At 54.0% G+C, this 25,111-nt stretch overlaps 2 protein-coding genes across 5 annotated transcripts in view; one reads left to right on the forward strand and one right to left on the reverse strand.

Moving 5' to 3' along the window:
- Window positions 1-16,497, forward strand: part of Cyth3 (cytohesin 3) — an 80,014-nt gene extending 63,517 nt beyond the window's left edge. For all 4 annotated transcript variants that reach the window (XM_090324274.1, XM_090324276.1, XM_090324273.1 and 1 more), the window contains exons 3-13: window positions 769-833; window positions 2,408-2,474; window positions 6,450-6,568; window positions 8,091-8,171; window positions 9,985-10,097; window positions 10,200-10,348; window positions 10,445-10,556; window positions 14,225-14,301; window positions 14,383-14,454; window positions 14,546-14,700; window positions 14,788-16,497. In XM_090324274.1, the coding sequence (XP_090180400.1) occupies window positions 769-833; window positions 2,408-2,474; window positions 6,450-6,568; window positions 8,091-8,171; window positions 9,985-10,097; window positions 10,200-10,348; window positions 10,445-10,556; window positions 14,225-14,301; window positions 14,383-14,454; window positions 14,546-14,700; window positions 14,788-14,860 (1,083 nt within the window). In that variant the 3' untranslated portion in view covers window positions 14,861-16,497. The remainder of the gene's footprint in view (window positions 1-768; window positions 834-2,407; window positions 2,475-6,449; window positions 6,569-8,090; window positions 8,172-9,984; window positions 10,098-10,199; window positions 10,349-10,444; window positions 10,557-14,224; window positions 14,302-14,382; window positions 14,455-14,545; window positions 14,701-14,787) is intronic.
- A 1,012-nt stretch (window positions 16,498-17,509) lies between these two features.
- The window catches only part of Usp42 (ubiquitin specific peptidase 42), a 54,907-nt gene continuing 47,305 nt past the window's right edge, over window positions 17,510-25,111 (reverse strand). The window contains exons 16-20 of the mRNA XM_090324309.1: window positions 25,001-25,095; window positions 21,974-23,314; window positions 20,544-20,824; window positions 18,965-19,007; window positions 17,510-18,497 (exon numbers count right to left, since the gene is read on the reverse strand). Of these exons, the coding sequence (XP_090180435.1) occupies window positions 19,000-19,007; window positions 20,544-20,824; window positions 21,974-23,314; window positions 25,001-25,095 (1,725 nt within the window). The 3' untranslated portion in view covers window positions 17,510-18,497; window positions 18,965-18,999. The remainder of the gene's footprint in view (window positions 18,498-18,964; window positions 19,008-20,543; window positions 20,825-21,973; window positions 23,315-25,000; window positions 25,096-25,111) is intronic.

Here is a 25,111-nt window from a genome sequence, read left to right on the forward strand (position 1 = left end):
ATAGGATTCACCCCAAGACTGCTGATTAGCAAACCAGATGCCAACCTAAGTATACCTGAGCATCAGCTCCCCTGGCCTTCCAAGAACTTGCGTGGCCTTGAGAAGGCAGGAAACCTGTGCCAGGCAGTATAGAATGGCTGCAATTAAGTGAGCTCAGGGCCTGCTGTTTTCCTAGGACTACTTTTATCTTTACCCACCTCTTATTTTCTCATATCTCTTCATTATTTGAGATAAGATCTTATTGTCTAGTCCAGCCTGGCCTTGAACTAATAATCCTCCTGCTTCTGGGTTTGCAGGAATGGCCCACCACATCTGGCTTCTGTGCTCCTTTTTAATTTCTTCTGACAGCCCTAGGGCTTGAACTCAGGGCCCAGGCACTGTCCTTGGGCTTTCTCAAGGCTAGCACTTTACCCCTTGAGCCATAGAACCACTTCCAGCTCCCCCCTCCCCTTTTGTGTATGTGGTATCAAGGAATTGAACCCAGGACTTCATGCATGCTAGGCAAGCACTCTAACACTAGGCCATGCTCCCGGCCCCTTCTTCCTGATTTTTCACAACAGTACTTTGCAGTCAGCCTCCTGGGCTGTGGTGGGTGATGGCACATGATTTTGTTTTCTGTAAGCTGTGCAGATACAGGTGTGAGGTCTCTGGCACTGTGATGCTCAGAGGAGCCCTGGGGAAGGGGGAACATGTGCCTGGAATGCCAAACATCTGAGTCTAGGAAGAGTTAGATATCCTGTGATGACGAAATGCCTTTTTTTTTGACAGAGGCTGAAATATGAGATTGCAGAAGTGATGACAGAGATTGACAACCTAACTTCCGTGGAGGAGAGGTAAACAAACAGTTATGGCTATACCTTCAAGTCATCTCCTGGCTCCCCAGATCCCCCTGTAGCTGAGCTCACCAGCTGAGCTCTCCACTAGGGGAGAGGCCTAGGCAAGGTAGAGAGATCTTTGAGCTGCCTCTCATTTCTGTTTCTATGGAGATTACTTTCTGTCCTCAACTTTCTCTTAAGTTCTTTGTGTACCTTTCTAGTTTTGGGAATAAGCACAGGCACTTGAATTACCATCCTTTGTGTTTTATGAGGAATTGTGTTTTTTCTCTTAGAATGTACACTATTAGCCAGGTGTGGTAGTGCATTCCTAAGCTCATCAATCAGGAGGCTGTGTGTTCCACCCTTGTCCTGGCTATTATCAACACAATGTCTCATGGTTTACAAAAAAAAGGTGGGGGGGGAGGCAAGATGGGGCTGGGAGTTTGGCCTAGTGGTAGAGTACCTGTCTTGTATGCACGAAGACCTGGTTTCAATTCCTTGGTACCACATACCTAGAAAAGCTGGAACTGGTGCTGTGGCTCGCGTGGTAGAGGGCTAGTCTTGAGGAAAGCCCAAGGACAGTGTCCAGGCCCTGAGTTCAAGCCCCAGGACTGGCAAAAAAAAGTCAGTTTTCCACCAATAGCAAGGCTTTTTTTGAGGTTTGTTTTTGTTATTCTGTAGTCCTGAGGCTTGAACTCAGAGCGTGAGCACTGTCCTTGGAGACTTTACTTAAGAGTAGTGCTTTGCCATTTGAGCCACAGAATCACTTCTGGCTTTTTCTTAGTATGTGGTATCAAGGAATTGAACTCAGGGCTTCATGCATGCTATCCAAGCACTCGTACCACTAGGCTACGCTCCTGGCCCTATTTCTGGCTTTTTGTATATATGTGGTACCGAGGAATAGAACCTGGGTCTTCATGCATGCTAGGCAAGCACTCTACCACTAGGCCAAACTCCCAGCCCCCAGGGGTTTGTTGTGGTTGTTGTTGTTGTTCATTTGTTTTGTGTTTTGTTGTTTTCTTTCTTTTTTTCTTCCAGTCCTGGAGCTTAAACTCAGGGCCTGAGCACTGTCCTTGGGCTTTCTTAAGGCTAGAGCTCTACCACTTGAGCCACAGCACCACTTCCAGCCTTTTCTATGTATGTGGTACCAAGGAATCGAACCCGGGTCTTTGTGCATGCTAGGCAAGCACTCTATTGCTAGGCCTGTTGTTGTTTCTTTTTAGTTTTTTGGTGCCAGTCCTGGGACCTGAACTTGGACAGTGCCTTGGCACTATCCCTGCATTTGTTTTGCTCAAGGCTAGTACTCTTTCACTTGACCCACAGCTCCACTTCCAGCTTTTTTTGTTTTTCCTGAGTAGTTTATTAAAGAGTCTCATAGACTTTCCTGCCTGGGCTGGCTTCTAACCATGATCCTCAGATCTCAGCCTCCTGAGTAGCTAGGATTATAGGTGTGAGCCACCAGCCCTTGGCCCAACGCCTTTTGAGAAGAATGTTCCAGTAGGACGTGTGATAGAGTAAAGCAAGTGTGGCATTGCTTCCTCCATTGTGCTCTGAGAACATGCTCACTGATAGTATTTCATTATTTTACACAGCAAAACCACACAGAGGAATAAGCAGATAGCAATGGGAAGAAAGAAATTCAATATGGACCCCAAAAAGGTAAGAGAATCCCCCCAATCCCAGTTTTCTGACATGCAGGTGATTTTAGTAGTGAACAAAGGTGGTTATAAGTTGGTCCTATCACCCCCCAAAATGATAGTGCTGGGACTCCATTATATCAGAATGGGGTGCTCCTGAGCAGATGCCTCCCACGGTGGTGGCACCTGGACCCAAAGGCCTGCCTTGCAGTGTGCGGTCCTGGAAACACAGATGGCCTGGGAGCCCTGGGTTGAGCTTGTGGCTGCGGAGTCGCCTGTGGCGTTCCCTCGCCCCTGATTTCAAGGAGGTCAGGATTTGCTCGGGCTATGGTGAATTGCCCAACAGGCTCCATCTAAAAGATTCATTTTATACTAATTACTGGTTCTTGTTACAGACTTAATTATGCTGCTCAATAAAAACAGAAGGCACATTTAACCTGCACATGGCCCTTGCTGAGAAAAAAATTACTGAAATTATTTGGTGTTTTTTTTTTTGTCAGCACTTGAACTCAGGGCCTAAGACTGTCCTTGGGCTTTCTCAAGGCTAAATAAAGCCACACTTGAGCCATAGCACCACCTCCAGCTTTTTTTAAAATTGTGGGTCATGGGGTTTGAACTCTGGGCCTAGGCATTGTCCCTGAGCACTTCAGCTCAAGGTTACCACCCTACCTTTGAGCCAAGCCCGACTTCCCGTTTTTTAGAGGTTAATTGGAGATAAGAGACTCAGGTCCTTTTGTGCCTGGGTTGACTTTGAACATTGATCCTCAGATCTCAGCCTCCTGAGTAGTAGGATTACAGGCATGAGCCACCGGATCCGGCCTCCAGTTTTTTCTATGTATGCGGTACTGAGGAATCAAACCCAGGTCTTCATGCTTACTAGGCAAGCACTCTGCCATTAGGCCATGTTCCTAGCCCCTGAAGTTACTTGATTTTGAAGACTTGGCTATAGCGGTTGTCTTAGCTTGGTCTTTCCTTGGGCTATAGATGGGGTGGAAATGGTCCTGGAAACCGTAAGTCTGGGATTGGGTGCTCTACCCTGTATAGGGGCTGGGGAGACTCTGCCCTGTGTGAACAGCTAGATGACCTCATAGTCTAACCCTAGTCATCCCCCGAGGTCCTCTGTCTACTGTTGTGTTGTGGGGACACAACATGGGTTCCATCACTACACCAGATGCCGTCTCACATGCTTCAGATGCAGCTCAGTCCCACTCCCCACCCCTGCCCCCTGCCTGGTCACACAGTGCCACAATGCATGGGGTACTGGGGGTAGATACCTATTGCAGAAGAGGCTTTTATGTCTCAGAGGCTGCTGAAGCTGTGGAGCTTTTGTTCTTCCAGGTGCATCAGGTTCTAGAAGTAGCACATAGGTTTATAAATAAGAGGAAAGGTCTGATTCGATTGACGAAACTGCCTCTCCCTTTTATTCTCCATGTCCTAGAAATGCTTTAAAAATAAATACATAAAGTTGTGGACTCAAAATCTGGACCAGAAATTGAGTCTGTGTAGGAAAGATTAACGAGATCTGTTGGGGAGGGAAGGACATCCAAGATGGGGACAGGAAATTGCTGCTGGCACACGAGAGCCACCTCAGGTGAGCATGCTCACAGGATGCCCAAACTGTGACCAGATAGCACCAAGGAGAAGTGCCTGCCTGCTTGTGGAGGTTGCTGAGGGCACAGACTGCTTACCACCCCACCCCCCACATACACACTCATACCCCACCCTAGTTGCTCTAAGTGTTACTCTGCCAAGTTGCAGAAAGCAGCTTCAGAAGGAGCTTCTGAACCAACCCCTAAAGAGCAGAGCTAGAGCCTGAACAAGTAAGGTGCTTATAGCACTATAAATACCATCAGGCTCAACATGATATTTTTTTCCCATGACACCCAACCAGGGACTTGTGAAAAGAGCCCTGGAATTAAAGAACATAAGTGCACATAAATCTGGGCCCTGGGCTAGATGCACAGGGCAAGTGAAGAGTGGATTTGGCTAAGGAGCCAAGATTTTGTCCATGATTTCATACACAGCCACAGCTTGAAGATGGGTTCATATCCCTAAATTTGTCCAATAGAAGTCTAAATGGAACTGAAATATTTTAAGGAAATTTCAGACTATGTTAGAACTAGGCTAAGATAAAAATCTTTAGATTCACAGGCCCATCAATTGCCAACTAGAATAAATTGCTGCATTTAGAAATACCATAAAATGTGGGCATAAGACCGCCATTGAATTTTCCAAGAAGGAAAGACAAACTAATACAAATTAGCTTTGCCTGCTGTCAGTGCCTCAAACCTGTTCACATCGCTACTCAAGAGGCTGAGATCTGAGGATTCTTGTTTAAAGCCAACCCAGGATAGAAAGTCCATGCAACTCTTACCTTCAATTAACGATCAAAAAGCCAGAAATAGAAGTGTGGCTCAATTGGTAGAGAGCTATCCTTGAGCACAAAAGTTCAGGGACAGTGGCCAGGCCCTGGGTTCAAGCCCCAGGACAGGTATAAAACAAAGCAAAAACTTTTCTAAGGCCAGTGACTTGAAGGTACCTACTCTTCCACTATAAATTAGTCTTGCTTTTTCTTTTTTGGTAGTAAAAAGGTTTGAACTCAGGGCCTTGTGCTCTTGAAGCAGGTGTTCTCCCAAATGAGCCATGCCCCAGCCTCTTTTTAGTTTTCAAATAGTGTCTCAAGTTTGGCCTAAGCCAGCCTGAACTGCAATCCTCCCATCTATGTTTCTGTTGTAGTGGAAATGACAGGTGTGTGGCACCATAGCCAACTTACTGGTTGAGGTGGGATCTCAAACTTAGAGAGCTGAGCTCAAACTGCAGTCCTCTACATCTTAGCTTCCTGAGTCGCTAGGATTCCAGGTGTGAGCCAGTATACCTGGCAGGTTTGCTTTTTGAAAATATCATCCCCTCCCCATCTGTATTTTCTCCTGGGAGCCTTCTCTGTGGCGTTCATTCCCTCTCTCTTGTGTGGCTCTCCTGTTACACTTCCACCAGAGTGGAAGTGTTCCTTTAGTGGTTGCTGATTTCTGTTTCCAATTTTTAGAAATGCTAAATAGGGCTGTTATGGACATTCATGTATTTAAAAAAAAATCTCCAGATGGACTGTGGGTGCAGGCGGAAGCCTGGGCTCAGGGCTGGGAGTTTTGCCTGAGAACGTCTCGGTTTTTAGAAAAGCCTCATGGCAAACAGATAGCAGAGTCCCCAACTCCTCCCAGCCAGCGTGCTACATGGCCCTGAAGCCAGGCTTGTGTGCCAGTGCTGCTCACAAGGCCAGGGGGAAGCCTGGGATCTGTCACCCCAACTCTGTGGCTCCTAAAGTGCCCATGAGTTCGGACTAATGTAACTCAGCGGCCTTGTGCCAGGTACATGTTTCAGCCTCAGATAAGAAAATCCAGCAAGACAACAGCAAAAACGAAGCTTATCTTCACATACAGCTGGTCCTGGGCAGCAGGAGGAGAATGCCATGTGCATCTCAGCTTTTCCTCATGTGAGGGCTACTATGGCTCTGGTCTTCACGTCTGGTTCAAAACAGGGAGGAGGCGGAGAGCAGTGAAGGTGTCACCTACATGCTTCTGTTTATGTCTGGCCAGATCTGTGCTGCAAGGCCATGTTAAGTCCAGGGTATGCAGGAAAGGAGTTTTCCAGTAGAGGCCACCAGGGGCAAAGTAGATGGGGTCAGGAGCATCTGCCATGTCCAGCAAAGCTGTCCTGACACAAAACAGGCCATTTTCCTATGCGTGACACATCTTCCCTTCTAGTCTCGAACAACTACTTCCTCTGGCTCTGTCAGCTGCCCAGGTTTTTGTCCTTTATCCTGTTAGGTTGCCAGGAGGTACTTTTCTGTGCTACACCACTGTGTACAGGTAGCTCTTGGTGGATACAGTGTACAGTGGAGGTGGGGTCATGGGTCATGGGTCAGATGGTTATGCTGAGTGTCTGTGGAAACACACTCTGTGCAGCTCCTAACCTGGGCATCCTGGCTCACGTTGCTCCTCAGGGAATCCAGTTCCTGATAGAGAACGACCTGCTGCAGAGTTCCCCGGAAGACGTTGCCCAGTTCCTTTACAAAGGCGAAGGCCTAAACAAGACCGTCATTGGGGACTACCTGGGCGAGAGGTAAGCTGGGGGGGGGGGAAGCAGCTTCTTCCAAAATCTGCTGTGGGCCTTAGTGTGCACACCACCTCCCCTAGCAACTCTGAGGAGACCCAGCGTGCTGCATGCTGGAGGTGCTGGGTACTTGGGCTGGCTGGGGCCTGCAGCCTCCTGCATCCCTTCACTCAGGATGTGGACACAGAGTCCATGGGGCCTCAGCCTCCTTCTCTTGGCCTTCTTCAGCTTTTCCTTCCTCGGCACTTAGGAAATGAAGAAAGGCAGGAAGTTGTCACTAATATTGTAAATGGAAAGCAGCAGTTGAGATTAACTCTCCCAGTCGTCTCCACTAAAAGCCCATCTAAAATGGCAGGGTAGAGCTCAGTATTGGAGTACTTGTCTAATGTGTGCAAGTCCCTGGATTCAATCCTCAGCACTGCAAGAAACAAAAATAAATATTTCAGAATCCGAATGCACTTAAGAGAGGTTAGGCCAGGAAATGAGGGCAGCAAATGCTAAGAGTGTAGACACAGACTTACTAGAGTTAAAACAAAAGCTCTGCTGGAGCCACGGCCCCAGTTGGCTAGGAAATGTGAGGCCCTGAGTTCAAACACCAGTACTGGGGTGGGGGGGATGGAATGGTCAGTCAGTGTTCCATCTGAGTGGTTTCTGCTTCTAGCTTTTTGTTGGTTTTCGGGGCTAATGTTGGAATTTGAACTCGGGCCTTGTGATTTTTGCTTGGCTTTCTTGCTTTCTGCTGGAGCTCTCACTTGAGCCACACCTCCAGTCTGGTTTTTGTTTTCCATACTGATCCTGGGACTGGAACTCGAGGCCTGTGGGTTGTCCCTGAACTGTTGTGTTCAAGGCATATACTCTACACTTGAGCTATGGATCTCACTTCCAGCCTTTTGCACGTTAATTGGATATTAGAGTCATATGGACTCTCTTGTCAGCCAGTCTGGTATTTTTTGTTGGTTACGTTGAGAGTCCTGTGAACTTTTCTGTCTAGGCTGGCTTTGAACCTCAAGCTCCTGAGTTGTTAGGATTAAAGGCATGAGCCCTTAGTACTCAGCTAGCAGTCTTAAAAGTCAGCTAACGGTCTCAAAAGAGAACAAAGTTGAATTTACACTTCCTGGTACAAAATAAAGCCGTTTCAATCCCCAGTAGCACCCCTTAAAGAAACCCTGTCTGTGGGAGGGGCGAGTCCCGGGCGTTGAGTCACTCAAGAGGTAGTGGACTTCGCCACTTGACAACAGATGTTTATGGCACTCTTCTCCCTGACTCCTGTCAGTTGGGAAATAGGTGTCCGACATCCTGTCATTTCTCCTTGGTATTAGGCCTGGAAACATTCGAGCATGGTGGTGCATGCCTGTGATACCAGCACCTAGGAGGCGGAGGCAGGAGGGTCTAGGCAAGCTTGAGATCCATAGACTTTAAAAACCTGAAAAAAAAAACATTTACGGAGGAACCAATGGAATCAAAACTGCCTCACAGTGACGCGGATTAGTGCAGAGGATTAGTCCCCAAACCAACTTCTGCTCTCTCCTAGGGATGAATTCAACATCAAAGTGCTTCAGGCTTTTGTCGAGCTCCACGAGTTTGCTGATCTCAACCTTGTTCAGGCCTTAAGGTGAGTGCTTGCTGCTGCTCGGCCTGCACTCCCAGCCCTAGGTGGGGAAGGATGGCCCTCCCCGGGCACCCTGTCCCCTGCCTGTTCTGCTTGTCTTTCACTTGGGGTGCCACTCAGCCATTCCTCCTATCTGCTGCAAACCCTGCCTGGCTGACTTCCCATCCAGTGCACACAGTGCCTGGGTGTGTGGGGCGGGGACCTGCCAGCCGCTGCAGACTCATGCTGCCCTCTGTGGGTGTACGTTCAAGCCGCCAGTCCTGTAGTCTTATCTTCTTGGCATCCTGGTATCATTGGTGCTGAGTCTTGACCCCGAGCCACCCTCCTTCCAGTGTGGGAAAAAGCCACAGGGCAGGCCCTCTGGTGGCAGGCAGGTCTGGCCTAGTGATTGTCAGATCTCTTCCTCCTCTCCAGGGTAGTGTGTGTCGCCTGTTTTCTTACAGCCTGGCCTTGAGTGCCATGGTAGACGTGGTACTCAGCCATGTCCTGAACTGCAAAGCAGTTCAGCAGCCCTGGTCCACATCACTGCATCTGTGCCAGAGGAAAGCATGGGCTGGGGTCCTTGCAAGCGCAAGATGACACCGCCATTACCACAGTGGCATCGCATCTTTGGACCAGGCTCTGGAGCCAGGCATTAGGAGCTGAGAGGTTCCTAATAAATCCCGCACACTGAAGTCTGGCCCGGCCCCACATGAGGGCAGGACAGGGAGCTGCCACCGTGGCCTTGCCCCTGTGACCCTTGGGCTTTGCCTGCCTGGGCTGGCTGGAGTCCCTTATCGCCTGGGCCTGTCCTCATCACAGGAGCAGGTGCTCAGGCAGCAGGCTCCCCTGCTCCCCAGAGGCCCAGCGGCCACAGGGAGAGAGGGAGAAGAGTATGTCTAAAAATCTGAGCTCCCCTGCTCCCCAGAGGCCCAGCGGCCACAGGGAGAGAGGAAGAAGAGTATGTCTAAAAATCTGAGTTTCCGGTTGTCAGAAGATGCTGGTTGCTATGGAAACCGGAGCATGGGGAAGGGGAGGGGTCCCCTGGCTGGCAGGGCACTCCACAGAGCGACAGTGGGGCTATCGGGACCCCAGCCTAAGGATGAACGCCATCAGGAGAGCAGGCCAGTGTGGTGGGCAGCATTAGAGGGGTGCAGTGAGGGCAACTGACCCTGAGGGTGGGGTTGGGGCAGCGGATGATTCCGAAGCTGTCTGATGAGGGGGTCTCAGGGAAGAGGGGGATAAGGAAGGGACAGTGGCCTCCCCTATGAACCTCTACTGGCCTCGGTCTGACCCCAGCCCTGAGCCTGTGCCAAACCCACTGCAGCACCGGCATCCCTGAGCAGCTGGAGTGAAGCTTGCCAGCCACGGGGCCCACCAGGAACAGGACAGCAAAGGGCAGGGTGCTGGTGCAGGGCTGTGGTTTCAGGTAGGGCGGGTGGGCAGGGACTGGGCGGACCTGGTGAGAGGGCCATCTGAGGAGAGCCGCATCTGCATGCCGGGGCCAGAGACAAGGGGTAGTGTCTCCCCAGCCCTCACCATGGTTGGGGGTGGGGTGCCCGCTGGCCTGCTCACTCTGGCCTTGCTGTGCAGATGGGTGTCCTGAGCGCAGGGGTTGGCCCTGGCAATCTCAAGGCTGTGGCAGCCATAGAGACATTGGCAGGGCTCTGGTGACATCTGACCTGGTCCCCATTTGACCTGGCACGGACTTGGGTTGCACTGAAGGCAGAGGCCAGGGGTGCAGCAAGAGGGAGGCGCAGTCAGAAAGGCCATCTACGTGGAGGAGGCCCTGCCTGCCCGGCCCGGGCTGTGGCTGAGGGCCGCGTTGGTTCCTCAGGCAGTTCCTGTGGAGCTTCCGACTGCCCGGAGAGGCGCAGAAGATCGACCGCATGATGGAGGCCTTCGCCGCGCGCTACTGCCTCTGCAACCCCGGCGTCTTCCAGTCCACAGGTGGGCCGCGGGGCCCGGGCGGTGGGCGAGGCGGCATGGCCTGCCCACGTGAGTTTCCTGTGGCCCCCTTTCTCCACTGAAAATGGCCTCCGGCCCTTGCAGACACGTGCTACGTGCTGTCCTTCGCCATCATCATGCTCAACACTAGCCTGCACAACCACAACGTGCGGGACAAGCCGACGGCCGAGCGCTTCATCACCATGAACCGCGGCATCAACGAGGGCGGGGACCTCCCTGAGGAGCTGCTGAGGGTGAGTCTCCCCTGCAGTGGAGAGGGGCAGGAGGGGCAGACAGGACAGCTGTTCTTCCTCCACCAGAACCCTGAACTTGCTCCCTTTTCCTCCCAGAACTTGTATGAAAGCATTAAGAACGAACCCTTTAAGATCCCGGAGGACGACGGGAACGACCTGACGCACACGTTCTTTAACCCGGACCGGGAAGGCTGGCTCCTGAAGCTGGGTGAGCCTGGCTGTGGGGGACCCGCGCTCATGGCCCCCAGCCCCACAGCGCAGCTCCCACCGAGCTCCTCCCTGGCTCCTCGTAGCCAAGGCCCCTAATCACAAGCAGACATGTTCAAAGGAAACACAGTTGAGCCAGAGTCTGCTCTCTGCCATGCACGAATCCCTGCGGGGTGGCTGCGTCCCCACGCCACCGCACACGCAGACACTGTGCCACCCGGCCCCGGAAGCCGCCGAGTTAGCGTCCACGTAACTAGGGCGGTGCTGCACCTTTATCTCCAGAGAACCTGCGTGCCTTTCTCTTGGCGTGGCTGTGATTTTGACGCGTGGTTTAAATGTGCCTTCTTGTTGTTTTCCTTCTGCCTGTGGCTCCCACCTTTCTGTTCTGTGCCGGGCTGTCCCTGCCTGTCCTGCGTTAGGAGGTAGGTACCCAGTGGCTTCCTCCCTCCCCAGCGGCTCACTCCTCTCTGTTGCTCTCCCTCACCTTGGTCTGTGTGAAGCTCCGGTCTGTGGCTGCCATTCATCTGATCCATTTGGCTCTGGGCTTGCAGGGGTCAGGATTGTGAGTGGTGTGGTGTGCGTGGCACCCACCCCCGGGCCAGGGCCTAGAGCACACAGGGGCACTGGGGGCACACTTCCTCCCCACCCCATTTCACATCCCGAGGCACGAGGCAGCTCCAGACGAGAGAGTGTGGGGCCACTACTCACCAGTGACAAGCAGTGGTTGTTTGCATTTTGGGTAGTTTGGGTAAGTTTTAGGATTTGAGGAGAGATGGAGTGACATAATCTCTAGAGCTGTGAGGGCTGCACACTGCCCAGGTGGCGGACTGTGGGCATGAAAACACTAGAGCTGGAGTCTCGCTGATGGAATGTCTTGAATTCCTCAAGGGAGATTGGTAACAGTGTGGCAGGCCTTAGCAGACAGGGCAGGAGACGCTGGGTCTGTCCTTCACTGATGTTTTTTATACATGGGCCACTGAATTTTTACCATTATGGGGGGGTTCCCCCCTTTGGCAGTGCTGCACCTCCTATTTGCCAGGCAAGAGCTCTACCTGCTGAGCCATGCCTCCTGCCCTTTGGTTTGCATTTTACTTTTGAGATACTGTCTCTCATTTTTTCCCTGCGCTGGCTTCAAACTCCAGGTCCTGCTGTCCCTTCCTAGTAGCTGGGACCCCAGGTGTGTGCCTCCAGCCCTGGCCCGGCCATTGCTGTTTGGCTTTCTCCTGGCTATGCCAACAAGAGTGCTGGGTCTTGACCTGTCAAGCCCTGGACTTGAAGGCCAAGATTCCAGGCACTGCCCTCAGCAAGGCTGAGCAGGGAACCAGCCCCCTTCCTCCTGGCTCCTGTGTTGCCACGTAAGGCACTGCCAGGCTCTCTGGCAGCTTGTGTGGAGCTGGGGCTCCTGGGCGAAGGGCCCTGAAATCATGAATGCATAAAAGAAGGGCACAGACAGGTTGCATTTCCTAACCTGTTTCCTGGCTGGGCAGATGAGCAGGACGCAGGATAGGTACGCAGTTGCTCCGGTTCCTGGGCAGGTTTTGTGTGGTCTGGGCTCAGCCTCAGCTCTGAAGACCTGGAGACCCGAGGTCTGCAGTCTTCCCCATGCCCACTTGACAAGCTGGTGTTGTCCATACAGGTGGCCTGAGTCCCCAGAGGCCAGAAGCATATCTGAAGCCCCCTTGCGAGCACATAGGGCCCCTCCCGGCATAGGGCAGGCAGAGCCAGAACACACATGCCAACAGGTGTGCAGAATGGGTGGACGCCGCTCCGAGCACATGTCCTGGACAGGGCCAGCTCTCCCGGTTATACTCCTTCCATGGTAGGGTAGCATAGGTGGCACTATAGGACCAGGCGCATGGCTGGGGCTCACACACTGCGGTGCCAGGCCTGATGGTTGAGAAATGAGACACACAGCATTCGTGGAAAGCACGTGTGGACACGTGTGCTTCCCTCCCACATCCAGGAGCAGCAGTGACGATGCATCCCTGGCACACAGCAGTAAGGCACATGGCTGCTGTCCACAGGGGCGGGAGATGACCGTTGAGGGTGTCCAGATGACTCCTCAGTCTGCTGCCCGCAGGTCCAGCCTGTGGACCCCCTTGGCCCTGGAGGCTGGCACTGCGGGAGCAGAGGGATGGGAAACCAGGGCGCAGACCCCCAAGTCCCTTCCGCATCTGTCCTCAGCCTTGACAGCCGAGCCCCCACACAGGGGGTCGGCAGAGCTCGCAGAGGTCCTCACTGTCCTTGGGCACTGTGTGGAGTCTTGTGTGGACTCTCGTGGACCTCATGGAGGCCTCCAGCAGCTCTGGCTGAGGAGAGCAGTGAGCACCCCAGGCATGTGCGCAGTGGACACAGGGCCACAGGGGACGCCAGTGCAGCTGGCGTGGGATGGCCTGCTCTCGGGAGCCTAGGGCCCAGATGCAGCGTGGTGACTTGCTGTCAGCTGATTCTGCCAGTCTGGGACTGGGAAGGGGGGACACAGAAAACTTGGTGTTGTCCCCACGTCTTGGGGTGTAGAGAGTCTGTGCCCTGCTGCCTCTGAGACTGAGGCCCCTGACAGGGTGGACAAGGACTCTGGCAGGGCAAGCCTAGTGGCCATGGCCAGGTGGGCCAGGGGAAAGATTTGTTGTTCCACCCACAGGCCCAGCAAAGGCCCTGTGGCATGGGGGCATGCACTGGGTGTGGAGATGCCCCAGGACTCTTGGGGGACAGGGCCAATCAGGCATTCTGGGGCAGGGTGGGTAGTGGCGCTGTGTGGGAAGAGATAGGCACAAGGATGACGGGACCTAGGTGTTTCCCCTGCACTTAGGCCATCAGAGCAGCCTGGTGAGGCGGGGAAGGCATCTCCAGCAGGGTTCCGTCCTCATCTCCTCATCTGGGGTCTGAGAAGACCCTGCCTCAGCCTCCTCTCCTGAGCCTGTCCCAGTTCCTGGCGGACCTCTGTGACCCAGCCATAAGGGCCCGGTCTCCGTGCTGAGCCGTGCCCACCCAGCTGCCAGCAGCACTTGGGTCTTGCTGCGCTGTTGTCTTTGCATTTGTGTTTTGGCTGTCCTGGCAGAATTGCAAGCAACCATTGAAGTCAGTGAGGGTAGGAGATTTTCCCTCTGTAGAGGAGAGAGTAGGAACTCAGCGCGTGTGTGTGTGTGTGTGTGTGTGTGTGTGTGTGTGTGTGTGTGTGTGTGTAAGCACATGGGCGTGCTCCTGATCGCATTAAAGACTAATTGAATCTAGCAGTTCGCTGGGCAGGGTTAATGGACTCTGATGGGTCCCAGGGCTAAGCAGTCCCAGTAATGCGCTCACAGCCCCGTTGTAACCGGATCAAGCCCGGGTGAGCTGGCACTGACTTCATCATGTCGTCATTTCACGGGGAAATTACGCCCATCCATTCCGACTAACCTTCCAGGAAGCAAAGTGGAGGGCGTGATGCGGGTGACGGAGAGGACTCCGTGGGGGTCGGGTGGGCGCATGCGGGCCCCGCAGCACACCCACCACGCAGCCTGGCCAGGCCTTCGCTAGCTGCTGTCTGAGTCATGAGCAGTTTCATAACCCCAAATCTAAGCTGGGCTCCTGTGGCCTTCCAGAAGGCGTGGTGGGTGATTTTGTGGGGTCCTGGGCCCCTCGGGTTCTGGCCACACCCACTCCTGCCTCACGTGGCTCTTCTGCTTGTAGGGGGCCGAGTGAAGACCTGGAAGCGGCGCTGGTTCATCCTCACCGACAACTGCCTCTACTACTTCGAGTACACAACAGTAAGTGGGGGGTCATGAGAGCCCTCCGTGACGAGGGACCCTGGGGCGGCATGCACTGCTCCCTCCCTCTCTCTCTCCTAGGACAAGGAGCCCAGGGGCATCATCCCGCTGGAGAACCTCAGTATCCGGGAGGTGGAAGACCCGCGCAAACCCGTAAGTTGCTGGCGTCCCTCCTCGAAGCCCTTTCCCTGCCTGTGGCCCCCAGGCCTTGCTGGGCAGGCAGTGACCTCCCTCCTCCCCCCAGAACTGCTTTGAGCTGTACAACCCCAGCCACAAAGGGCAGGTGATCAAGGCCTGCAAGACGGAGGCGGACGGCAGGGTGGTGGAGGGAAACCATGTGGTGTACCGGATCTCAGCGCCGAGCCCCGAGGAGAAGGAGGAGTGGATGAAGTCCATCAGGTGAGCCAGGCCCCGGGGGCGTGGGGGGGTGCGAGCTCGGCTCTAAGATCCCCCCTTTCCCTTACCTTCTGTCCGCTGCTCCCACAGAGCCAGCATCAGCAGGGACCCCTTCTATGACATGCTGGCCACAAGGAAAAGGAGGATCGCCAATAAGAAATAAGTTCTCCGGGCACAGCAGGTAAATGTCAGAGCCCAAACCCACGGTGTGCTGAAGGCTGACCCAACACCCCAGCCACTCACGGCAGACCGGGCCAGGAGCCGAGGATCCTGCACTGCGGCAAGACAGCCAGCCGTGGATGGGACTGGGGGCTCCGAGGCTTCATGCTGTGGCTTGGGATGTGGTCAGCTGCCAGCGTTTCCCTCCTGCCACTGCCTTGCTGCCCACCACCACTGCCAGAGCCCTGCTCCCCGCTTGGTCTGCAGCAGCGCCCGCAGTGGCCTAGGCCTCGGGGACCTGCATGGACACGCAGCCTCGCTCCCAGCCAGGACCTGTTTGCACCGGTCAGTCATGCCACGGCTGCCCACTGGGCAGTGCCAGCCATTCCAGAAGCTGCTGTTTTCTATCTAATGGGAAAGGAAAAGCTACCACTTTTTTATTCAGATTTTTTTTCTCAGATATATAGGATTATAGCTTTTATATGCCTTTTTATAATCTGAAATTATAATGGAATACTTTCTAACAGTAGTATTTTTAGAATGGCAGCTATAAATCTAACTCCTGGACACAAGTATATACTGTGCACAGGAAAAACCACACATGCCGTTCCTGGAGGGAGCGTGGGGGGCCCGGCCCTGGCTGTGGCGGCACGTGGGGCACTGGGTACCCCAGGACCTGTGCACTCACCCTGCCTTCTTTCCTCATGGGCTTTTCCAAAGCCAAGAAAGATGACGTGTTTTCCTGTAACTGCCAAGTCCTGGCCAACGGAGCCAGTGCCCCCATAGGCGTCCATGTTGAACCGTATGAAACGCCACCCTCGGTTTCATGCGACTCAACCAACTCCGGTGAAATTGGATTGTTGACTTTTGTCGCTGTTTCAGACCCTCAGCGAGATGTTCTGAGATGTTCGCTCCCACATCATAGTTTGATGTAATGTAACGAGCACATATTTAGGTAACTGGAAAAAGGCCCGCTTTCGGTAGAGCCCTGTTGTCAGATGGGAAAGAGCAGGCTGCGTCTGGAGGGACGGTGCGAGGTGCCATGCCTGTGCTATGTGGATTTGTGAGGCTCCATAGCCGGGAGCTCGTCCAGACTTCCACCTACGGAAATAGTTCCAGACACATGCCGAGAGGCCTCTGCCAGGTGGACCTGGGGGTGAAGGCCGGGACCACTGTGTGCTTGGCACAAGGCAGGGCTGGGAGCCTTTTCTGTGCCTCTAGGATGCCTATGCATAATAAGTAGGACCCAGAGCTGGGGGCCTGGCAGCAGCGGCCACCTGTGTGCAAGCGTGCCTGGGACTTGCTCCCCCTGGAGGTCATCTGTGTGGTGCAGAATGCAAGCCCAGGAAGTCCCCAAGATCCAGTGCGCTGAGGTAGAACAAGACCTGTGAGCTGCCTGGGGTCGAGGGAGGCCAGACCTGACCTGGAGCAGCTTCCTCATGCTAGACCACACAGGCCCAAGGCCCAGAGGCTCCATGCTGCATTAGCTTATCCGCAAGCGTCTAGGCTTTACTCATACCTCAAATCTGAAGCCAGTGTTTGAGCAGGGCAAGATGGCCTCCTCAAACTGCCTGACTGCTGCTCGTGCAACTTGGCCTCCAGTCATCCATGCATGAGGCTGCCCTGCCAGGACCAACACCACACTCTCCTCTGCTGTCTCTCCCAGGTATGGCCCTGCGGGTGGAGCTTGTGTGTCAGGTGTTCGAGCCGAGAGTTGGGGGATGCCATGGTCACCTGTAAGCAAGGCACGCCTGACACAGGAGCGGTGCAGAAGGCCTGGTGCTCGTAATTTAAAGAACCTGACCTCCAGTTCAGGTTTTGTGGTGACACTATTAACCTAAGAGGCCAGTGGTTTCACCTCCTGTAGGGGCGGGGCAGGCGAGGTTCACCCTCTCTCCACTGCCGTGTCACTCAGTGCTTAACAGCCCACCCATACCTGGCCAAAGCCAAACGGCAGCAGCCTCGGGCAGAGTCTGTGGCATCCATAGTCCCAGCAGCCCCTTGGTGGACCCTGGACTGTGACAAGCAGCAGCATCAGGGACTGGAACTGTGGGGGCAATTTCTGTGGCTACACGGAGTCAAAATAATAACCCCAAGGAAGGCCACTGCTTTATGTCTCGTATAGCCACACCTGTAGTGATAAGCGTATATCCACACACACATGCTCTGCTAAGTTAGGTCTGTTACAGACCAGAACCCACAGTTGTGATTTCTCATTTTCTTATTTTTTTCTTAGAAAACATTTCTATTTACAATATAGTCAATATGTAGATAATGTACATATGTATTGATTTCTGGAGTGTTTGTTATTCAATGTATATACTCAACCTGCATGAAGAAATACTCCGCTGATCTCAAAGTATCTATTGATATCAAAATATCTATTGATATTTTGTTGCGAAGTCAACAGTGAACTTGGAGGGTGTATGGCTGTGGAAACGATTGCAAATACTGTGTTGATGAAATAAAGATGAAAGCTATTGTTAAAGCAGTAGACTGTGTGAGCCGCTCTTTCCCGTATCCCCGGTGTGCGCAGCCAGGACCCAGTCCAGTGAGAGGCCGCACAGAAGCTCTGTGGCTTTGAGAAAGGCACCAGTGAGACATGGCTGTAAGCAAGCAGGGAAAACAAAAGTAAAGAACGAGACACAAAATGTTTACTTTGCTGCCATTTATATACTATATAAATTTTACATGCTGTATATTTACAGTGGGGCTAGTGCTTTTTAATCTTTAAAAAAACAAAGATCAAACTTTAGACATCTCTGAACAACACAAACTGTATTAAATACAGTTTTCCCCACTCCATCTCCTGATGCAGGACCAGTGAATTATAAGTGTATCACAGTTTGATAGCATATCCATATTAAAAATAAAATCACAGTATAATTTTTGTCTGTAACTAGAAACTTGAAGGGACCAAGCTGACAACTCAGACTCCAATATCATATAATCAGGACGAGAGACACTGTATAAAAAAGTGTTATGTAATAAAAACATACTGCAGGCTTTACAAATAATGTTTAGATTATACATTCATAATGTAAATATTCATTATAATAACTGGTAATTGATTGGAATATTTCCACAAAGTTCAAAAACAGAACTTGTCTATAAAATACACGTTCAAATCTTGAATACAACTAAAATGTGAAGCAAATTAGTTTCTAGTATCAGACATTACAGAAAACAGACTGCCCTCAAAAGTCTAGTTGAGAGCTTGCAAATCTTTAAATAAGTCTTTAAATTAAATATGCACACTGTCAGTTTGTACTTTTAATAATTCCATGGTTTGTTTCCCGGTTGGTCTGCACCAGATGTCTAATGTGGAGGAACATTACATGAAATACAAGTAATCAACCTGAGTCTGTAATTAAGCAGCATTTGAGATGTTCTATTCCAGGGCATTATTTCAATGTGATTTATATACACGGTATTATTTTACAGTGGTCAGCAGTTGTAGAAAGTGTTCATCCATTTGGAGTAAGGGCAATTAAGAAAAGGTAAAAACTAAAAAAAAAAATCTTCATGGTAAAATCTGTACAGTATTTACTAAAAGAAGCACCACGCAGTTTGAACAGAGTTATTCTCTAGGTTGATAATTTAAGCTGGGTTGGGGATGGCTTCTGTTGAACACATTGAATCTGAAAGACAAGAGGCACGGGTCAGTGCACAGGTGGGGCAGCCTGCAAAGTCACTGTCCTCAGTCAGGGACGGGACGGGCCAGCAAGGCGCCATCTGCTGGGCCTGTCCGGGCCCTGGCTCCACGGAGCCCAGCCCCTCTGCTGGGGACAATGCTGACTCCTGGAGATGGTTCATTTAAAAATTCTCCTCCTGTGTCCTTCGCTCATCTGAAGGGACAGCCACAGTGCCCATGACTGCCTTACAAAAGCCAAACGGCTCCCTTCCCGCTGCCTCCCTTTCCTTCTGAGCCTGCACTGCTCTGTGATACCCCGGGCCCAATCTAGTGAGCTGGAGCAGAAAGGAGGGGACAGCGCCTTCACTTGGCCAGAGGGGTCCCAGATCCCATGTTCTCTTCACCTGTGCGCCCCCCCTCCGCCCCCGCCTGGTGCTTCCACAAACTACACAGCGGAGGCGAGGAAGGGCTTACCATAACTAATGACGTTTTTGTCGGAGGCCAAGTTCTCAATCACCTGGAAGGCAAAGGTTAGGAGATAAGATATTAATGACTGCAAAACCCGGGCTCTGCAGCCTCACCTAAGACCAGTCCTCATGAGGGTCAGAGACAGCTCCTTTCCGAATCCCACTGGAAATGGGTTCACAAGGTGAGGCCAAACCTTGAGAGCATGCCGAGCCACATCGCAGTCCCCTGCAGTCACGTGCACACAGGAGGCAGGAGGACAGGACTTGGGGGATGGTCAGCTGTGAGGGCCAGGCGTGGGAGGGGTGGGGCATGTGCATGGCACCTTTTTACCCGGCGTGCAGGCATCTCAGCCTGTAGGCTGTGCTCATCCTCTCCCTGCAGCTGAGCCCCTCAGGGCAGAGGGCAGCAGTCCTGGCACCTGCTCACCACAATGTGGCCTCTCACTGGCCTTCTCCCCCAACTGACACATTCACATGGAGCCAGACCTTAAATGCCAGATATGATAGCTTAAAAACATGAAGGACTCCTGCTGGGAGTTTGGCCTAGTGGTTAAAGTGCTTGCCTAGCATGCCCAAAGACCCGGGTTCGATGCCTCAGTCCCACATACATAGAAAAAAGCCAGAAGTGGTGCTGAGGCTCAAGTGGTAGAGCTCTAGCCTTGAGAAAGTCCAAGGACAGTGCTCAGGCCCTGAGCTCAAGCCCAGGACTGGCAAAAAACAAACAAACATGAAGGACAAATGCCACCTTCGTTTTCCTTCCCTGCCAGCCAGCGCCATCTGCGGGCTGCAGGCTGGGCTCCCAGCCTGCCTGCTGCCTGTAGCTGCGCAGAGGCATCCCAGGAGGCCGTGCCTGGCCTGGCCTCCCTCACAGAGCAGAGGACCTGGACCCTTGTCCCAGAAATGGCATCACGTCCTTGCTCACAAATGTACACACCTGTGTCACTGGTTCATCTCTGCTGCGTGGACCCAGCAAGTGGGACAGCGAATGACTCAGCTGTGCCCCAACCAAGGTCTACAGACTTGAAGCCACGGTGCTGGCATGAAACACAGTCAAGAGTGGCACTGTCACCCTACAGGTCAGAAAGGGCAAGTAGGACTGGCTCTGTGTGGTGAGATCTCCTCCCTGGGCCCAAACTCTCTCCCATTACCACATGAAGTGGCTCAGTCGTCCTTGCTGGAGGCAAACTTCGAGGTACTCAGTGCCCCAAGCTAAAACGCTGACAGCCTGAAGGGAGCACCACTTTGGTTTAGTGGAGGCTGGCCATGAACATTTCTCAAATTTTGAGGGGCCAGGCACCAGTGGCTCACATCTATAATCCTAGCGACTCAGGAGGCTGAGACCTCAAGAATGCAGATCAAAGCCAGCCTGGGCAGGAAAGTCCACGAGACTAACCTTTCTCATGTCCTAAGCCACTCACACAGGCACACTGAGCTGCTGCACAGCTTGCCAGGCACAGCTGCATCTGCACAGAGGCTGGGGGACAGGGGCCTCCTCGGGGGGGACTGGCATCCTTTTGTGGCCCTGGAGGGTCTCTCTCTAGGTGTTAATCATTTTTTCGAAAACAAAGTTTCCAAGTTTCTCTTACCCTGGCCATACTCGGACAGATGGCACCTGTCAGCCCTGCTCTCCATCCTCAGATGCTTCGTCTTCTCCCGGAAGGGGCCCTCAGTGAGCAAAACACCACCCTCAGTTCTCCGGAAATGGCCCATGGGCTCGTAGCTCACAGCCTTCGCTAGGTGTAGTTCTGCATCTTTCCCAAAGTCCTCTGATCTCCTCGAGTGTCTCTTCTTTTTCTTCTTCTTCTTTCTGTGTCTGTGGAGGTCAGCATCAGAGTACGATACGGAAAGCTCCAAATCCTGCGGGGGCCTGCAGACGCGGCAGCCGGAATTCAGCACCAAGAGAGCAGATGGAATGGCATCAGACAGGCTGCCCTGTGCATGCGCGCGCGTGTGTGTGTATGTGTGTGCACGTGTGTGTGCGCGCGTGCGTGCTGCCAGCCAGGGCAATGTTCACACATGAAAACTCCCCAGGGTGGCAGCTCCTTGGATAGCTCAGATTAGTCTCAGTCTCCATCTTCCTGCCTTAGCCAACCAAGTGCTGGGATTACAGGACTTCATCACCACGCCCACAGTTCTGCATTCACCACCTTCCACTCAGCCACTGGATCCCTGACCACTGAACTCCATCTATAAAGAGCCACCAAAAGCCAGGCTGGGCGCATGGTTTAAGTGGTAGAGCAGACAAGCAAATCAAGTATAAAGTCTTGAATTCAAACCTGTGTACACACACACACACACAGGTGCGCAAGCACACACCCCACCAGGCACCAATGGCTCATACCTGTAATCCCAGCTACTTGGAAGGATGAGAATAGGAGGAATTAAGTTTGAGGCCAGGGCTAGGAGTTCCGCCTAATGGTGGAGTGCTTGAGCATGCATGAAGCCCTCTGAAGTCTGATTCCTTGGTACCCCATACACAAAAAAAGCCACAAGTGGTGCTGTAGCTCAAATGGTAGAGCACTAGCCTTGAGAAAGCCCAAGGACAGTGCCTAGGCCCGGAGTTCAAGCCACAGGATTGGCAATAAAAAAATAAAAATTAAAAAAAAAAATGTCTGACCCCAGCTTGGGCAGAAAGTTGAGACCCCTTCTCAATCCAGAGCTGGGCGCAATGGCAGGCTTTGCCAGGAATGGGAAAGAGGATCCGGTGAGGGTGAAAAGCCCATGAGAATCTCCCTGGGGGCAAGCCCTTGGGAATGGTGGGAAGGTAAGAGCGGCAGACTGGGGCCCCGGCCTGAGTGACTTGATGGCATCACAGGCTTGTACCGGGTCCAGGGCCTCCAAAAGGGGAAAAAGAAAAAATGGCTTTTGAATTTGAAAATGAGATTGGCCAAGGGAATCGAGGGTGCATCTCACCCGGGCCTCGGTGGTCCGCACGGGGCGCGGGGATGCACGCGGTGGCCGAACCCGCGCGCCCTGTCCGTGGGTTCAGAGTCACGCCCGCCCTCACCTCGCTCACCTGCAGTCCCGTTCTCGGTGTTTGTCTTTGGATTTCTTCTTCTTCTTGGACTTTTTGTGCTTCTTCGCCCTGGGCTCTCCTGACGGGTCCTTCTCCCAGCTCCGGCGGCCTTTCTTGTCCGGGTGGCTGTGGGGGGCGTCCGTGCTCTCGTGCCTCCGCTTCCGGGCCTTGGCACGCTCGTGTCCGTGAAGGCGCTCGGGGAGGCCGTCGGGCCCGGGCGGCGGCGGCGGCGTGGAGTCCCGGGGCCGGTCGGGGCGCGCGGGCGGGGAGTGGAGGCCGCGGGCGCGGGCCCAGTAGCAGTCCCGGGGCCGGGCGGGGGCCCAGCGCTCGCGGGCGGCGTAGGGGGCGAACCTGTGGCCGTAGCTGTGGTCCCAGCGCAGCCGCCCGGGGTGGAAGTCCTCGCGGCCGCGGGCCAGCTCGCTCTCGGCGCGCCGGTGCCGCCCCCAGTCCTGCTCGGGCCCGCTGCGGCTGCGGCTCCGCGGCCGGTGGTGGTTGTACCTGCCGGGGCCGCGAGGCTCGGGGCCGGCGTGGCCGTGGCCCGGCGGGCGCGGGCTCCCGGCGCAGTGCTCGCGGCCGTAGGAGCGTCGCCGCCCGTGGCGGTGGGGCCCGCGGGCCGCCGAGGCGCCCCGGCTCTCGCGCGCGCGGTCCCCGCGGTCCCCGCTGGCCGAGCGGACGCGGTCCCGGCCCAAGTCGCGGTCGTCGCGGTCCCGGCGGCTCCGGTCCCGGCAGTGGCTGCGGTCGCGGTAGTGGCCTCGCTCGGCCCGTCGGAGGCCGCCCGGGCAGCCCGCCCTGTCCCGGGCCGGGGCCCCCGCGTCGCCCTCGTCCCCCGGGGGGCCGCGCCCCGCGCCCCCGTCGGCTGGGGGGGCCGCAGTCCTGTCTGGCGCGGGGGGCGCCGGGGGCTCCTCGGCGGCCTCGCCCCTGTCCCTGCGGAGGGGAACGCGGAGCGCGGGCTCCGCCGTGCCTTCCACGGGCGCCGGGGGCGCGGCGCTCGGTTTCTCCCCGGCCTCTGCGGCGGGGCTCTCGGCTCTCCGGGCCGCCTGGGGGGGCGGCGTGCGCGCGGCCTCCAGGAGGCCGCAAGGCGCGTGGAGACCCGGAGGGGCCTCGTCCTCGTCGCGGGCCCCGTCCTCGTCCCGGTCCCGGTCCCCGTCCTCGCCGGGGGCCGCCGGGGCCGCCGCGGGGCCGGCTTCTTTGGTAGAGGTGACGCCGGGGTCCGCAGGCGGCGACGCCGTGGACTTGCTCGCGGCCTCCGGCGTCTCGGGGGCCATGGCCGCCGCGGCGCTGGCGCTGGCGGGCTCAGGCTCGGCGGGGTCCTCCGGGGGGCTTCTCCCTGCTCCAGGGGGGCTAGAGCAACACACCACAGTCAGCCCGACCCGGCTCGGCTAGCTCACACACAGCAGGAAGGCTGCTTCTGTCTCCCTTATTATATAAAATAACTTTAAAAAACCCGAGTCGTGACGTTCAGTAACAGCGCCGCGGTCCCAGACCACTCAAGAAGCCCAGATCTGGGCCTCGTGCTTCAAAGCCAATGAATAACAAAAGCTGGGAGTGGAGCTGTGGCTGGCGCACAGGCCTGGAGGGAGAAGGCTGCACTGAGAGAGCAGAGTCCCTGACAGGTTCGGCTCCAGTCCTGCACCAAAACAAAACCCTAAACAAAAGGCAGGGTGTCTTACACTGGTCTGGGATCCTAATTCTCTTGGAACCTCAGAGTCAGGAAGCCTGGGACCTTCCGGAGGCTTTGCAGAGAACTTTCTGTAGGAAACCCGCCATGCGCTGGACAAGCCTGCACAGGGCCCTTCCTAGCAAAGCAGGCAGGCAGGATGGAAGCACTGCAGACCAGGCAGGGCACAGCGTGGGACAGCTGCAGTCCATGGGCCCACGTGTCCCCTGGGCCACTGCACCTCTTCTCATGTATCTTAAACACAGGGAGCTCTGAGGTAAACCAGGAAAGAGCCAGGAGGAAAAAGGCATCCTGTGCCCACAGGACTTTGTTCTGCTGGAAGGGTAAGCCCTCACTACGGAATTCAGTGGACGTCCCTGCTTGCCAGGGCCCATGTGGTGTGACCGCCGTGAGGAAGCACCTGCCAGCTTTTATGTATCGGGTGTAAAACCCAGTTTCCACATGCACTGAGAGTCCTGGGAATCCCACTCCTGAGAAGATGCGAGGTGGTCATGCTGTGATTTGGTTAGAACTGGTACCCTGGATGGCAACTGGGCATACCTCATCCACTGAACACGTGCCCTTGGTCAGATTCAGCTCTGAGTCGCTGGCCTTCCATTTGAGTCCTGAATTACATCTCAGTCAATGTAGACTGATGCAAAGGGTTTCCATTCTCTACGAATTTCATCTCATGCTTCTCCAAGGGCCTTACAATGATCTGTGTTCTCAGGTCCTACACTCTAACCTCAATACTTTCACGTAGCTGTCATTATTAAGAGCAAATGAGACAACAGTGCTATCAAGCCTCACAGATGTGCCAGCCTGGGCTACCCAGCGAGACCCTATCTCACTAGGAAAAAAAAAAAAGAAAAAAAAACCAGGCACTGGTGGCTCATACCTATAATCCTAGCTACTCAGGAAGCTGAGAGCTGAGGATCAAGGTTCAAAGCCAGCCCCAGCGGGAAAGTCTGAGAGACTTCTATCTCCAATAAGCTAAAAAAAAAACAACTGGACATGGAGCTGTGGCCCAAGTGGTAGAGCCCTGGCCTTGAGCAATAAGGAAAGGAGTGAGACAGCACCGGCAGTCAGAGCGGAGCACATGGCGTTGCAACTGACGGTGTACACACCACCTTCAAGGAACAGGGATAAGCAGCTCCACAAGAAGCAAAGAACCAGTTCTACAGGTCTCTTCAAATCATTCCAGGACTCCAAATGTGTATTCTAAGACTTCTACAAAGCACACATAACAACCCAGGCACAACGGTTGTCCTGCTGGGAGCATCCCTTCTCATCTGTTTTTTCTTTTTTTGGGGGGTGGGGAGTAATAGTTTTAGTATCTTTAAGTAGTTGCACAAAGTCATCTATTTTACCTTGTTTCACCCGCTGAGCCTTTTACTTGGTGACTAAGTTTGAAGGTGTCCAAGATTTTGTCCTCTGGGAGAGACGGCAAAAGAGCAGGCATCAACTGCAACGAGAAGGAG

The sequence above is a fragment of the Megascapheus bottae genome, chromosome 34 (assembly GCF_031878675.1).
Source record: "Megascapheus bottae isolate mThoBot1 chromosome 34, mThoBot2.hap1, whole genome shotgun sequence".
NCBI classification, from domain to species: Eukaryota; Metazoa; Chordata; class Mammalia; order Rodentia; family Geomyidae; genus Megascapheus; species Megascapheus bottae.